The sequence below is a fragment of the Lagenorhynchus albirostris genome, chromosome 1 (assembly GCF_949774975.1).
Source record: "Lagenorhynchus albirostris chromosome 1, mLagAlb1.1, whole genome shotgun sequence".
NCBI lineage: Eukaryota > Metazoa > Chordata > Mammalia > Artiodactyla > Delphinidae > Lagenorhynchus > Lagenorhynchus albirostris.
Genome location: NC_083095.1, coordinates 123,898,634 through 123,915,641, shown reverse-complemented (window position 1 = coordinate 123,915,641; position 17,008 = coordinate 123,898,634). Strand labels below are relative to the sequence as shown.

Sequence of the window (17,008 nt, the reverse complement as noted above, 5' to 3'; positions counted from 1 at the left end):
GGTTCTCATATATGCTTGTGCTTTCAGTCTGTTGCAATATGTTGTTTTGGTTGACGTAATGAAAAAAACATGGCCTCACACAAATATGTATGTGGAAAAGGGAGGGCATTTGAATACTCTTTTCAGAAAATTGTGGATTTTCTTTTTTGACAGTGCACCAAAACTTGACAAGTATAGTTTGTTATAGGCTACTGTCAATGTGGAATCTGAAACTTTAGTGATGAACTTTCTCTGTTACAGTAAAATCTATTGGTTTATCTCTTTGAATGGAACTTTTATACATGTGTGATTTTGTAGCATCATACATTCGTCATTTGGAAAATACTGGTTCACTGAGTTAACATAGATACATCTCGCTATCAAAATTTAAAAATCAGATTTGTGAATATAACCACCTACATCAGAAAACTTTTTGAGTATTGAGAAATTGTCAAGTTTATGGTAGCAAGATTCTAATTTTCACTTGAAAGCTTGAATTTATTTACTTATTTGTTTGTTTGTTCCTCCTTTGGGGTAACTGAGAAAAAGGTTTTAGTATTCCATTTTGATTTCTCCCTTGGCTTTTTAAAAACAGCTTTATTGAAATATAATTCACATATCACACAGTTTACCCATTTAAATTAGTATACAATTCAATGTTTTTTTAAAACATGCATTCACAGGGTGTACAACCATTACCAAAATCTAATTTTAGAACATTTTCATCCCCTAAAAGAAACCCCATACCCATTAGGTGTCCTGCCCCATTCCCCACTCATCCACTCAGCTCTAAACAACTTACGCGGTCTTCTTTGACTGGATCCTTTCATCTTTTCGTAATGTTTCCAAGGTTCATCCATACTGTAGCATGTGACAGTACTACATTTCTTTTTATTGGAAAGCTTGAATTTAATTATTGGCAACAAGTACTGTAAGTTATTTTTCTTGAAGCAGTAGCCTCACTTTGTTCATTTTAATGTAGAAAATATCTACTGAATACCCACATTGGATAACGTTAATATGTCTTTTGTTCTTTCAAGGAAAAATGGCATTCTGTGGGAACACAGCAAAACAAAAACAGCTAATTCACTCACAACTCAGTCACACAACTGCTCTTCCTCAAGACAAACATCATACTCCTGTATGCAGCAGAAGTGCTTTATGCATTCTTCCCCTTTCATCACACAGATTATTTATAAGTATACACTACAGAGTCAAAATTTAATAAAATTAATAGTATTTACTGCTTCATCCGAGACATTCTTAAGTGAAACTGAATACAACAGCTACAGTTCAGTGCCACTCCCTTGATTCATAGTAAGGGGCAGCAGTTTTATCCGCAATGGCTTTTGCACCATCAGTGCAAATATCAACACAGTGGAAATGGCAAATGGTGTCTTTAAAAAGTAGCTTTGACCTTGCAGATTCTCCCTGAATGGGTCTTGGGGATCTTTAGGTATTCATGGATCACACTTTGTTTTCTGCTATTCTAACTGCTTCACATAATGCAAGCAGATATGTGTCCTCTGGAACTCATTCCCCTTATCTTTTTGTTCTTAGATTGTGAGTATCGTAATAGTAGAAACTGGTAGTAATAATTCCCAACATGTCTGGCAGTATCTTATATATAGCAGGCAGTCAAAACATGTTTGTAAAAAATTAATAATTTTCTCTTCTGATGTTTTGTATCCAGTTGAAATTATCTCAGTTCTGAAACCAAGATGATTTGGAAATAGTTAAAAAGTAATAGAGAAATAAAATAACTCATTCCTTAAAAAAGGATTGTTCACTATTGTTGCCTTTTTTCTTTTCCATGGTGTTCAAAACAAAACCCATCAATCTAGCTTTTTATCTGTTCTCTTCTGGGGAAAAAACCATAAAATCAGTAATAGAATTTTTAACCTATTGCTAATAGAAAGTATATTGTTAATGTTTTAGAAACAGTTAAACTCTTTCATTTTTCTGTAGTACTCAGTGGTTGCTTCATTTTTTAAATATGAGCAATTGACTAAAAAGTATATGCAAGAATTAGCTTGTTTGGTAATGTCCACATCTCTGATACGTTGTTTGTTATCTTCTTAGGGAGAGGGAGAAGTTACAGTGGCTTTTCAGACATTAATAGCACAAACGTTATTGAATGTGAGAAAGTATTAATATGAAAAGTTTGTGGGTGGGTTTAGATAGAAGCAACTTTCCTGGGACAAATGATTTTTGGTTGTTGTTTGTTCACTTGCTTTTGTAGTAGCAGGGATTTCGAAATTATAGGTACACAGAGCTTTTGACTCAACCTGGACTTGTGGTGACATGTTGACCTTTATTAGCATATGGTATTCACTTTGGAATCAATCAGGTGTTTGTTTGTTTGTTTTTAAGGCATATTTCTCATTTTATGCATAAAGTTCCTTTTCCATCTCCTCAGAGACCACGGATTTTAGTTCAGGTAAGATTTTCATGATGTAAGTGCTTAGTTAAATAATTATTGACTCTGTCAAAATGTACCATAAGAATAACAATTTTATATGGGTAAAAAAATCAAATGAAATCAAAAGAGAACCAGATACTGTTTTACGTTGGAGTTTGGACCCTTATGGTTTCATTAACTGCCTCCCAGACAGACATCTAATGTTTCCTCTTAGATAAAGTGTTGCAGAGTCAAAGAAGTAGACAGCAGTAGATGTTTTGAACACGTAAAAAGGCACTGCTTTCCCTAAATTTATTCTTGGTATTTGAACATTTGTGCCTTTGGCACTTATTCCCTAAGTTAAATGTATTAGAAGAGATAAAAGAAAAAGCTTTCATACACTGCAGGAAGAATTGCTCATATCTTTGTGAGAGGAGGAAGTTTAAAGTGAACATCAATTATTTTCCCCATCTCTTTTCCCTGTTGACTTTATCTTTAGTCTTCTGTTTACATTTCTTTTTTGTCTATGCTCTTTATATGTAAGTTGTCTTTTGAATCTATTTAATCAGGATTTTTGAAGTGATTTTGAGAAACTATTTCATGTATTATCACTATATGTGCCTTGTATTTATCACAGCCCTTAATGGAGTATCATTCAAAATTAGAAATCATTTATAAATAGATATTTGCAAATTTGTATAAATCTGCATAAAATTTTAAATGTAGATTAAATTAATTGCATTAATATATTGATACAGATTAAATGTCTAGAAAAATATCATTTTGATAAGCTTTATAAGTAGTCTGCATATCTACATATCATCCCAAGTTACTTCTTGTTATTTGGTGCCAGAATACATATAGCACACTCAGTTTGAATACACATAAAAGATATGTTTTATAGCAGAAGTTGGCAAGTTTTTTATGTTGAGGCCGAAACAGTGTTTCAGTCTTTACAGTAAAGGCCATACTGTCTCTCTGGAAACTACGCAGCTCTGCTTTCATTGCACAAAAGCACCTATAGGTAACACGTAAACAAATGTGCATGGCTTAGTTTTAATAAGACTTTATTTATGAAAGCAGGTGGCCTGTGGATTTGCCTTGAGGCCATAGGTTTGCTAACTCTGGTTTTACTGTATTAAATGAATAATTTAGTCTTTCGATACAGATTTGTTAAATGGCATCAGGGAAATGTTGAGAAACAGAAGAAAAGAGATAGGATTCAGAGTAAGAAGAGTTAGTAGTTAGAAGAGGTCAGTCATCAGGACATATTTTTCAGGATCTTAGTGATATAGATGGTTCCTATACTGGTGAATGGGGATATTGAAACTTTATGGGCATCGTCTATATATATATGGTTTTTTCTGGAAGGTGGTGTTTTAAAGTTCATCTTTATATTTCAAATATTTTGTTTTAAATCTATTTTCAGTTATCACCACATGATAATCTGATTCTCAGTCAGCCTGTTTCTTCACCTCTTCCGCTAAGGCAAGTAAAATTTCATTTGTGTTTCTCTAAATGTAGTGTGAGCTAAAGTAACATTCAAGTATTTTCTCTCTTTCCTGGGGAAGATCGCAAGTGTCGATGGAAATACTTCTCATTTAGTTGTTTCTTACCTAAATTTCTTTTACTTAACAGTGAGATTAAAGGTCTTAAAGAACACAGAAAAACTTTTACAATAGTGTTTGGTATTTTGTGTATCCATTTATTATGATTAAGTACATGCAACTACATAAATACGTATCTATGTCTGTAGATTATGAAAACAATTTTTTTTAGCTTTAAATATCCTCTGAAGAACATTCAAATGCAATTAATTTTAAATTTAACCCCCAAATAAAAAGTTATTTATAAATACTAGCCCATGGAATAGAATAATGTATTTCATCACCTTAAAAGTTCAGAGAGGGCTTCCCTGGTGGCGCAGTGGTTGAGAATCTGCCTGCTAATGCAGGGGACATGGGTTCGAGCCCTGGCCTGGGAGGATCCCACATGCCGCGGAGCAACTAGGCCCATGAGCCACAACTACTGAGCCTGTGTGTCTGGAGCCTGTGCTCCGCAACAGGAGAGGCCGTGATAGTGAGAGGCCCGCATACCGCGGTGAAGAGTGGCCCCCGCTCACCACAACTAGAGAAAGCCCTCGCACAGAAACGAAGACCCAACACAGCAAAAATAAATTAATTAATTAATAAACTCCTACCCCCAACATCTTCTTAAAAAAAAAAAGTTCAGAGAGATTATGAAATATGTTTTTTCTTAAGTATCATTTCTTGAAATTTAATTAGCTGTGTAATTTTTCTAGCAGGGAAATAGTTACAATATAATTAAGTTATTTTGTAGCACATACCTAAGGGAGACCAGCTGCCATCTTTGACATTAATTTTGTAAGAATTGCAGATTATTTCATCACCAGGTCTTGGCCCAGAGTGACCAGTGTTTTCTTAACCTTTGCTTGAGCTGAGAATAAATTAGAAATACTGACTGAGACTACTTTAAAACAATTCTACATTACCCAAGAGCCTTTTTTTATTTTTTGGTAATGGCTTTATTGATATATAATTTACATACCATACAATTCACCCAGTTAAATTGTACAATTCAATGATTACATTCACAGAGTTCTGCAAATATCACTATAATCAATTTTAGAACATTTTCGTAGCTCCAAAAAAACCCTGTACCCTTTAGCAGTTACCCTCCCTTACCCCTCCCATCCCTATATACACAAACACACACACGCCCCCTTCCCAGCCCCCATCCCTATATACACACACACACACACACACACACACACACACACACACACACACACACACACACACACACACTCACTCACTCACTCACTCACTCACTCACTCACTCACTCACTCTCTCTCTCACTCACTCACTCCCCCTTCCCAGCCCTAGGCAACTGCTGATCTGCTTCTTTCGCTTCAGATTTGCCTGTCCTGGACATTTCATATAAATGGAATCATATAAAATATGGCCTTTTGTGTTTGGCTTCTTTCACTTAACATGTTTCCAATGTTTATCCACGTTATAGCATGCATCAGTTCTTCATTCCTTTTTATTTCCAACAGATATTTCAGTGTATGGATATACCACATTTTATTTATCCATTTATCAGTTGACAGACATTTGGGTTGTTTCTACTTTTGGGCTACTATAAGTAATGCTGCTATGAACATGCACAAGTTTTTTGTGGGCATATTGTGTTTATTTCTCCAAGAGACTTTATTAGTTTTGGTTTACTTTTAAAAAGTTAATTTAGTGAAGCCAATTATTTAACATTATAAAGATGAAATACTGGTTAACTTACTGAATCATTTACTTTTTTAAAAATTTTTAAAAAATTTATTTTTTTATTTTTGGCTGCGTTCGGTCTTTGTTGCTGTGCGCGGGCTTTTCTCTAGTTGTGGCGGGCGGGGGCTACTCTTCATTGCAGTGCGCGGGCTTCTCATTGGGTGGCTTCTCTTGTTGCAGAGCACGGGCTCTAGGCGAGCAGGCTTCAGGAGTTGTGGCACTCAGGCTCAGTAGTTGTGGCTCGTGGACTCTAGCGTGCAGGCTCAGTAGTTGTGGCACACAGGCTTAGTTGCTCCGCAGCATGTGGGATCTTCCCGGAGCAGGGCCTGAACCCGTGTCCCCTGCATTAGCAGGCAGATTCTTAACCACTGCGCCACCAGGGAAACCCAGAATCATTTACTTTGTTAATACAGTATTTTGTTACCATGTACAATGTCTAAGTTTTGATTATTAATTTGCTTTGTATATGTGTATCATCACTTAGTAGCTCTTAATTAATATTATCATTACAATAGTAAAGATAATCTAGCTATTTGTAAATCCAAATTTTGAGATGTGTATCTACCTTAAGGAAGTTGGGCCTGTAAGTCACATACGTTTTCTGATAATTACAGAGGAAGATGAGCCATGTTAAAAAAACTTGCATTAAACGATTTGCTTTCAACCAAAGCACCCCTCTTATACATTGAATTCTTTATTTGAACATTATCTACATGGCAGATCTTTTTATATAAAATGAAGCAGATGACTTTTCATTTTCCATATTTAATACAACACAGAAGAATTGAATGATTTCAGAACCTCATAAAACTTCATTATTTTCATAGTGTGTTTCTGATGCAGTGTTTTCCCTACATAAGAGCAACAGTCATGTTTAAAATTAAATATGTAATATGAACTATAATCCTACCCTAATCATGAACTTTTAAAAATTATTTTGGATAATGAGGTGTTTGATCTCTGTTTTCTTTAATTATATATTTTTGTTTGGATTTATAGTGGTGGCAAGTTTTCAACACTACTTCAGAATTTAGGCCCTGAAAATGCTGTGACACTACTGGTGTTTGCAGTAACAGAACATAAGATTCTTATTCATTCCTTACGGCCTTCAGTGCTTACTAGTGTGACAGAAGCATTAGTGTCTGTAAGTATTTCTTATTGGCAATCAGTTTCATTTTAAACCTAATTATTCATATAATTTAAAGCTGTTTTAATGCTTAACTAAAATTCAGAGTGTAATGCATTTCAATTTTCTGGCCATTAACACTAGTTGTAATTATTTAATAAGCATTATACTACTTTTGGTATAAATATTTAAAAGACAGTTTTTTGTGTGTGCTGATGAATTATGCTTCAATGTCAAACAGCTAAATATTCTCTTATCTTTTATTTATCCAAGATGATTTTCCCTTTCCACTGGCCATGCCCCTATGTTCCTCTCTGCCCACTGGCTTTAGCAGATGTCTTAAGTGCACCATGTCCGTTCATAGTAGGAATTGATTCAAGATACTTTGATCTCTATGACCCTCCACCAGATGTCAGTTGTGTTGACCTAGATACCAACACAATTTCTCAGTAAGTTCGTTTTAATGATTCTACTTCTAGTAATTTACAACTTTGTAGTGTATGTATGTAAATGTATTTTTTGTGAATGATAACTAGAATTCTTTTGAGCTATGTTGTTTTTATATTTGGGGTTTTTACCATCTTTGAATCAGTTCTTACTATACTTCGATGGGATAAGTTTAGTGTATTATCTACATGGCAGCTCTTTCAATATTTGAGAAATATTATAATCTTACGCTTACTTAGAAATTTAAGTAAGAAATGTAAGGATTTTATAATTTTCTCTCTCTCTATTGGAATAATATTTAAGTTGTAGCTAAGCTACTGGAACTGTATATTTACAGCTTTTTTATAATTCAGTGTTTTCTCTTGTATTGTTTATTTTCAGTTTAATCATACTTAAGCTCTTCAGGGAAGAGGAAATTGATGCAATACCATGTTGCATCCACAGGATATACTTAAAATAACTGCAAGTTACCCTATTAGTAAAGCCCAAAAGCTAGTATACCTTTTACAATTTAAGTACGTATTTGTGAGATAGGTTTTTCTCCATTTTTAAATAAGCATGTTTCATATTAAAGCCTTTTGATTTAATTCTGAAATCTTACATTAATTCTAGCATTGTTATATGTCAAAACCTCAACTGCCTAAACCATTAGAAAAGTTTAGCAAAAATAATTTTCTTTTATAAGGCATCTATGCTTTCAAAAGCCTAACCAAGAAAATATGGGATGTATTTTGTGCATTAAAGCCATTTTATATATGGGATAAATAGCGTCAAAGATTCTTTACCATGAACATTTCATACTTTACCAGAAATATTTAATTCTTCAAATATTAAATTAGTATCTTTTTTTTGGCCAGTTGTTAATGTTACATGACATAATGTTTTTAAAAATTGAAATTCAGGGTGGTAAATAAGAATATACATTTTCTCTCTTTTTATACTTTTATACTTTTCCTCAATTTGTTAAAAGAATTTTTTTCTTATTATTTTAACTTTGTTTTGATCACTAATGAGTTAAAGAATCAAAGAAACATGACTTGTTTGCACTCATCAGTGGTCTTCCTTCTTGGTTTTATCGCCTTTCCAAACCTATGGGAAGACTAAACTAGTGAATTAATAGCTTTCTACTTTCCTTCATCCTGAATTTCTGGAGCCTCAACCTGAAATTTGAAAGAAAAATCTGAGTATGAAATTTGTGGTTTCCTTTTCCCTTCTCTGACTCATAAATACATATAATAAGGAAAATATTATGAATGTCAAGAAATTTCTGAAGAAAGGGAAGTTAATATCTGATATGTACTAGGCATAAAGCTGTATGCATAGCCTAAGGTATCTCATATTATTCTCTGTATTTTGTGAGGTAGTTTTTACTAACCAGTCTGACAGACAGATAAGAAAACCAAAGCTTAGATTTTTAAGTAATTTATAAAAAGGCACATAACTTAATACTGCCAGAACTGATTTTGAAACTATCATTGTCTGACTCTATAACTATTACTTCTGCCACTAATTACTGGCTTACTACTTATGCAATAGTAATCCTATAAATGGAACTCACTATGAATAAAAATGCAGAAGTCTGTCATAGATCCAAACTCAGGTACTAGATAAAATTCCTTTTTTTTTTTTAATATATTTATTTTTGGCTGCGTTGGGTCTTCGTTTGTGCGTGCAGGCATTCTCTAGTTGCAGCAAGCAGGGGCCACTCTTTGTTGCGGTGCACAGGCTTCTCATTGCGGTGGCTTCTCTTGTTGCAGAGCACGGGCTCTAGGTGCTTGGGCTCAGTAGTTGTGGCACGTGGGCTCAGTAGTTGTGGCTCATGGGCCCTAGAGCGCAGGCTCAGTAGTCGTGGCACATGGGTTTAGTTGCTCCGCGGCATGTAGGATCTTCCTGGACCAGGGTTCGAACCCTTGTCCCCTGCATTGGCAGGTGGATTCTTAACCACTGCGTCACCAGGGAAGTCCCTCGATAAAACTCTTCTCCCGAGCCAAGTTTTACAGTGATGATATCAAGGACAAGAGGAGGAAATTATGTGAGTAAATAATAGTAATTTGATGAAATGATACCAAAATACTGTTCATTCACTTATGCTACAGACATCTCTTGAGTGCCTTTTTGTTTTTTTTGTTTTTTTTCTAGGCACTGGGAATAAAAAGACAAACCAGATACACTCCTTTCTCTTAAGTTGCTAATCTGGTTAGCAAGGCAGGCACACACACAGTGAATGCTAAGGCACAGTAGGAGTGCTGTGTTTTAGCAAGAAAATAATGTCAGAAGTCTTTTTACATTGTGTTCTCACTTTAATACATGGTTCCATAGTACTGGTCACATTATAGATGAAATAAAATCTCATAGCAGGACATCTGCAGTTTGACCCTGCCCTATCTGTATTTTATTATCATTGTGGAAAGATAGGATAGATTCCAAGACAGTTCTTCTTTGTCAGCTTAAGCTTTCCCATCCACTCTTTTGTTTGAAAGTAATATTTGCCCTTTTTGTTCTGTGGGAAGTTTAGGGAACATTAAAAAAAAAAAGTTCAGCAATTCCATTTCACACCGGTGCTGTGATGTTGTCTTTGGTGGTTAGAACATAAGTGATTTACTTTTCTTCTCCTTTTTCTCTGCATTTTTCAAGTTTCCTAAAATGAGTATTTATTGCTTTTGAAATAGAAAAAAGATTTAATAAATAGAGAGTGGAATCAACAAAGCTATAGTTAAGTCCAAAAGCTTTATCATGTTTTATCACCATGCTCTTTTCTTCTCCCACTCCATATATAGTTTAAAGATTATGGGCTTCCCTGGTGGAAGTGGTTAAGAATCTGCCTGCCAATGCAGGGGACAAGGGTTCAAGCCCTGGTCCGGGAAGATCCTACATGCCGTGGAGCAACTAAACCCATGTGCCACGACCACTGAGCCTGCACTCTAGAGCCCGCGAGCCACAACTGCTGAGCCCATGTGCCTCAACTTCTGAAGCCCGTGTGCCTAGAGCCCGTGTTCCACAACAAGAGAAGCCATCATGGTGAGAGGCCCACGCACAGCCACAAAGAGTGGCCCCCACTCGCCGCAACTAGAGAAGGCCCACACACAGCAACAAAGACCCAACACAGCCAAAAATAAAAATAAATAAAATAAATTTTTTTTAAAAAAGGATTAACTGTGTTGTAAAGGTTGTATAAAGGAGATTATAGGAGTTCATCTAGAAACAAAGATATCACTGTCAAGCTGATGTCCTCTTTTATAGTTATAGAAGTATTTTGGAGTGTTATACTTTATTCAAATAATCTAATATTTTTTAAATTAATTTATTTTTTATTTATTATTTTTGGCTGTGTTGGGTCTTCGTTGCTGCACATGGGCCTTCTCTAGTTGCAGCGAGCGGGGGCTACTCTTTGTCGCAGTGCGTGGGCTTCTCATTGCAGTGGCTTCTCTTGTTGTGGAGCACGGGTTCTAGGCACGCAGGCTTCAGTAGTTGTGACTTGTGGGCTTCAGTAGTTGTGGCACATAGGCTTAGTTGCTCCGCAGCATGTGGGATCTTACAGGACCAGGGCTCAAACCCGTGTCCCTTGCATTGGCAGGCGGATTCTTAACCACTGTGCCACCAGGGAAGTCTAAATAATCTAACATTATAGATTATTTCTTTTCTGAAAGAAACAAAGCTAAATTTTACTTATATTTTTAGGAAACTAAATATTTGGATATACCGAAGTATTTTGATAAGCTTTATGGATCATAAGTTCATTGAAAGTTTTCTACAGTGCTTTGTCTTAGAGTATATAAGAAAAAATCCCCTAATAGTAGGATTTTCCCAATATTTAGGTGTCTAAAGACTCTTAGATGAGATTAAGAGTAATGACCACCACATTAAGTTTTGTAGTGATTTGCATGATTCCAAAGCAAGTGGAATTGACTCAATATAAACATAAGTGTAAAGTTTTGAGCTATATTTAATACAGGGTTCTACTCTCATATAAATTAATTTTTAAGTATTAAACACTCCAATTTACCCCTGTAGTATTTTTCTTCTGTTAAGTAGAATATTTTGTATATTTTATTTTTGTTCAATGTGTTTTCTCTTTTCCCCTGTTTATAAATAACAGATATATACCCACCCCTGCCCCACCCCAAGTTAATCTGACAAATATATTATTGTTGTCATTTAATCTCAGAACTGGTGATAAGAAAAATGTAGCCTGGAAGGTACTTCCAAAGAAACCATGTAAAAATCTGATGAACACACTGAATAATTTGCACCAGCAGTTGGCAAAATGTAAGTGTATAATTTATTTAAAGGAAGTAATTTAATCTGAAGAAAGGACTCCAGCAACTTTGCCTTACTTGTAAAAGGATGGCGTTTGCCTAAAGGAAAGTGGTTTTACAATCTTAAAGGCAAATGAGCATTAAAGCAAAATTTTTTAGAAGCTGAATGGGAGATTTACAAAGTTTATATTTTACATCATAATAAAATTCAAAAAGAGATTAAGGTGATTATTTTCGAATACTATAGAACAATACTGGTTTCTACTTGTATATTTTCTTTATACATAGAATAGAAAGTTAGTTTTGAAAATCTAAGACAGATGGTTTAAATTACATTAGAAAATGCTGATGATTCTTGTGGATTGAGAGCAAGGTCATGTGCTTTTCACCTTCAGTAGATCTTAATGCTGTGCTTACCTCAAGTAATTTGAAAATAGAAGCTTGCCAAAAGCATTCGGAAATTAATTAAAGTGAAAATTGATTAGGATATGGAGAATTTCAGTTCAAAGCTTACAATAAGAGTATCTTGATAGTGATCCAGAATCACCAATAAGATGAATTAAGCCTTCATTTAACTAATCCTCTTGGTATTTTATACCAACAGTCCATTCAGGGTTCATAATTTAGTACTTATTGTATAAAAAATGGTCAGTAATGGTGCAGCAATATTTGAGGTTCTCATTTATGTATTAGGTGAAATATAAACATGGGAGGTTGCCTACATCCTCGAGGGTTCAAGGATGCCTATAGAATCGTTGGAAAGAGACATGGAAAAAGACAGTGTTTTCAAAGTAAACGTTATAACAAATAGATAATTTGGAAGTGGCTCATAAGTATTGGGATATGAAAAAATGACATCAAATGGAACAAATTTTATACTATGGAACAAATAAATTATGTATGGAATTTTTTAAGCTACTTAGTTAATTGCTTTCTAAAAATTCATGTGCTTCTTTTGAATAGCTGAGAAGTCCAGCATCTTTTGTAGCAATATTTAAGTATTATTAAAATAAGTGAAATAACCCATCTAGCTGTACTGAAGGGCAGAATCTTACAGCTTAAAATTACAGGTTTAAACAATACTGATATTGTTATTCAGGATTATATATCACTTTACAGCTTCAGAGCACTTTCACATACATTCTTTTGTCTTTACAACTGTGAAGATACTAAGTTTGAGGAAGGTAGCTTGTCAGAGATCATACAGTTAATAAGGATGAAGCTAGGATTAAAACCTAGGCCTTCCATTCCAGTGCCCACATACTTTTACTTTTTTAAACAATAAGAACTCCAAAAACACCTCCCTAAGATGATTTATTGTTCCTCATATTTTAAGAAGGTTTAAAATTTTGAGGCAATCACAAACTTTGTTTCTGTGACCTTTTGAGAATAGATGTCCCCATCATCTCCAAATGGAGTGTATTTCCTACCAATAAGTACATTCTATATCACTACAGTATGCTATAACCATGAAAATCAGGAAGTTAACATTGAGCATTACTACCATCCTTATCCTCAGACCAAATTCAAGTTTTGCTAGGGTTATATATTAAGGAGTTATGTAAACAAAGGGTTGAAGTAGCTTGAGCCCTTTTGAAAACACGACATTTATTATTTTTCTTTCAATTTTATTGAGATATAATTGACATACAGGACTGTACAAGTTTAAGGTACGCAGCATAATGACTTGAATTACATATGCAATGGATTTATAATTGATACCATTATGAACACTAATTTTGACAGTTCTGGGGAAAACATTAACACTGTATTTCTTCACAGTGCAGCAGAGACCAAGAGACGATGGACTAATGGACTTAGCAATGAATGATTATGATTTTAATTCTGGAAAGAGGTTGCACATGATAGATTTGGAAATCCAGGAGGCATTTTTGTGTTTCATGGCCTCTATTTTAAAAGGTTATAGATCATACTTAAGACCAATAACACAAGCCCCATCTGAGACAGCCACAGATGCAGCCTCTCTTTTTGCCCTACAAGGTGAGTGACTGCATAGTACTACAGCTTTCATATTATTGAGCTTAACCTTGTGATGATTGCTTTCGGGGTTAGTAGCTCATATTTATCAAAATATACTTACCTATTTCAGGAGTATGTGAGTATCAACTCAGTTGGTAATCCATTTCCATTGGACTGGTTATTTCTCAGGCACATTAGATATAATCCCATTAGCAAAATATGCAAAAGAGACTATTTGAAAAGTACAGAGCTTCCTAACCATGTACCACTGCACTCTGTTGTGTCACAGATGTGTTAAGATATTGATGTGTTTAGCTTTCAGGGCAGCCCAGTGGTGTTGGGCAAGCAGAGGAGCCCCTGGGTTGGGGGATTTGAAAGATCTGGTTTCAAGTTCCTTTCCTATTGCTGTCTTTGTCAGGTTACTTCCCCTTCAGGGGTCTTAGTTTCTTTTTCTGCAAAATAGTAGGGTGTGGGAGTATAGATGACATGGTTGACCTAGTTCCTTCTAGCTCAAAAATTCTCTGAATCTGTAAATGGTGTTATATATGCTAACATTACAAATTTATGTTGAACAGCTTTCTTAAGAAGCCGCGACCGGTCACATCAGAAATTCTATAACATGATGACCAAAACACAAATGTTTATTCGCTTCATTGAGGAATGTTCTTTTGTCAGTGATAAAGATGCAAGCCTGGCGTTTTTTGATGATTGTGTAGATAAAGTAAGTAATAGTATGTCTACAGTGCCGTAACTTTTTTTGTGTGACTATTGTAAATGTTATGAGTTACATTTCTATTTATAAATTAACCAGTTTTTAACAAAATTTACATTAATTCCATTTCATCACTGACCCTTTATTATGAAAGTTTTGGTGGCCTACTAGATGTTATAGACCACAACCTCTTAAGAGTACTTTGCAGGATTTTACCAAATTATGAGTTTTATTTTAGCAACCAGGTCTGTAACACTTCCTGTCCACTTTACAGACTATGGGAGTTTTGTCCAAGCCTATGGACCTCTAACTTGATCATCCTTAATTTTCACCTCTCCTTTTGGTCTAAGGTGGATTGTCACATGCTGAGAGTAAGTGTAGAACATAACATTTCACCTGAATATTTCTACAATTTGGGAGTGCTATTGTAGCGTAAATTAAGTGAATTAATTCTACTATATTAAATTCATGTGTGAAACTTTTCCTGCCCCTGTAGTCCACTATCATTAGTGGGATAGAGCAAAGTGGGTATCCATGGTGGATAGAGAGGAGCTTGGGAAACAGTGGCTCAAAGAGGGGTGTCAAAACCTGAATGGAATAAACAAATGGGAGCTAATGAAATGTCAGAGCTTTTGCACAGCAAAGGAAACCATAAACAAGACCAAAAGACAACCCTCAGAATGGGAGAAAATATTTGCAAATGAAGCAACTGACAAAGGATTAATCTCCAAAATTTATAAGCAGCTCAATAACAAAAAAACAAACAACCCAATCCAAAAATGGGTAAAAGACCTAAATAGACATTTCTCCAAAGAAGATATACAGACTGCCAACAAACACATGAAAGAATGCTCAACATCATTAATCATTAGAGAAATGCAAATCAGAACTACAATGTGATATCATCTCACACCAGTCAGAATGGCCATCATCCAAAAATCTAGAAACAATAAATGCTGAAGAGGGTGTGGAGAAAAGGGAACACTCTTGCACTGCTGGTGGGAATGTGAATTGGTACAGCCACTATGGAGAACAATATGGAGGTTCCTTAAAAAACTACAAATAGAACTACCATATAACCCAGCAATCCCACTACTGGGCATATACCCTGAGAAAACCATAATTCAAAGAGAGTCATGTACCAAAATGTTCATTGCAGCTCTATTTACAATAGCCCGGAGAAGGAAACAACCTAAGTGTCCATCATCGGATGAATGGATAAAGAAGATGTGGCACATATATACAATGGAATGTTACTCAGCCATAAAAAGAAACGAAATTGAGCTATTTGTAATGAGGTGGATGGACCTAGAGTCTGTCATACAGAGTGAAGTAAGTCAGAAAGAGAAAGACAAATACCGTATGCTAACACATATATATGGAATTTAAGAAAAAAAATGTCTTGAAGAACCTAGGGGTAAGACAGGAATAAAGACACAGACCTACTAGAGAATGGACTTGAGGATATGGGGAGGGGGAAGGGTAAGCTGTGACAAAGTGAGAGAGTGGCATGGACATATATACACTACCAAATGTAAGATAGATAGCTAGTGGGAAGCAGTCGCATAGCACAGGGAGATCAGCTCGGTGCTTTTTGACCACCTAGAGGGGTGGGATAGGGAGGGTGGGAGGGAGACGCAAGAGCGAAGAGATGTGGGAACATAAGTATATGTATAATTGATTCACTTTGTTATAAAGCAGAAACTAACACACCATTGTAAAGCAATTATACTCCAATAAAGATGTAAAAAAAAAATACAGCAATTATGGCAAAAAAAAAAAAAAACCTGAATGGGTGAAGGAGGAGCAGCCTAGCATGGGTTTTGGAGCCCATGCCTGGTGAGGAGAGCATCTATCCATGCAGGGGGTGGCCTAGCATGGGGGATCAGAGGACGAGCAGGATAAAGAGAGTGTCCATGCTGGAGGACAGACTATTTCCAGGGGTCAGAACCTAAACAGGATGCGTCCATGCAGACATGAGGACAGCACGGAGTGTCAGAGTCTAAGCAAGGCAAGGACAGTGTCCCCACTGGGTAGGCCCAGCAAATGGGGTATCATAGTTTAATCTGGATGAGGGAGATGTCAGCCTGGTGGGGCAGAGGGTTGGTCTGGAAGGAGTTGTCAAAGCCAAATTAGGGTGAAGGAGTCATATGCATGGAGGAGTGGTGTTGGAGATGGGAGATTGTTACATATGGAGGGATTGATCAAATAAATAAGTACCAAATGTGTCTTATAAAAATGATTTTCGGGCTTCCCTGGTGGCGCAGTGGTTGAGAGTCCACCTGCCGATGCAGGGGATACGGGTTCATGCCCCGGTCCGGGAAGATCCCACATGCCGCGGAGCAGCTGGGCCCGTGAGCCGTGGCCACTGAGCCTGCGCGTCGGGAGCCTGTGCTCCACAACGGGAGAGGCCACAACAGTGAGAGGCCCGTGTACCGGAAAAAAAAAAAAACAAAAAAAACATTAATATTGTAAGACATACATGACATAATTTTGCAAGGTACTTAGGGTATCATGTTCTAAGGAGGATATTTTATTACTGATAATTACTATATTGTCTAGGATTTTCTGAAAATAGGTCACCTGTTATTTAGTTGATAAGAGTCAAAATGCGAGGCGTGACTGGAGTGATTGCTTAAAGAAAATAAATTCTGAGAAGTCTCAAAAAAGAAACAATCCAATTAAATGTGTAATTATTATTTCTAGGCAGATTGTTTTCCTAAAATGCTATTTACCCATTCAAAGTCTAGATTCAACAAAATATCACTTATATATAATGGATTAATGTTATACTTAAAGATTTT

General features: G+C 35.8%; 1 protein-coding gene across 3 annotated transcripts in view; it reads left to right on the top strand.

The window, feature by feature from the left end:
- DENND4A (DENN domain containing 4A) overlaps positions 1-17,008 on the top strand; it is a 95,547-nt gene that overhangs the window by 28,700 nt on the left and 49,839 nt on the right. For all 3 annotated transcript variants that reach the window (XM_060152231.1, XM_060152224.1, XM_060152220.1), the window contains exons 6-12: positions 2,353-2,419; positions 3,810-3,868; positions 6,683-6,827; positions 7,083-7,258; positions 11,422-11,522; positions 13,295-13,513; positions 14,068-14,213. In XM_060152231.1, the coding sequence (XP_060008214.1) occupies positions 2,353-2,419; positions 3,810-3,868; positions 6,683-6,827; positions 7,083-7,258; positions 11,422-11,522; positions 13,295-13,513; positions 14,068-14,213 (913 nt within the window). The remainder of the gene's footprint in view (positions 1-2,352; positions 2,420-3,809; positions 3,869-6,682; positions 6,828-7,082; positions 7,259-11,421; positions 11,523-13,294; positions 13,514-14,067; positions 14,214-17,008) is intronic.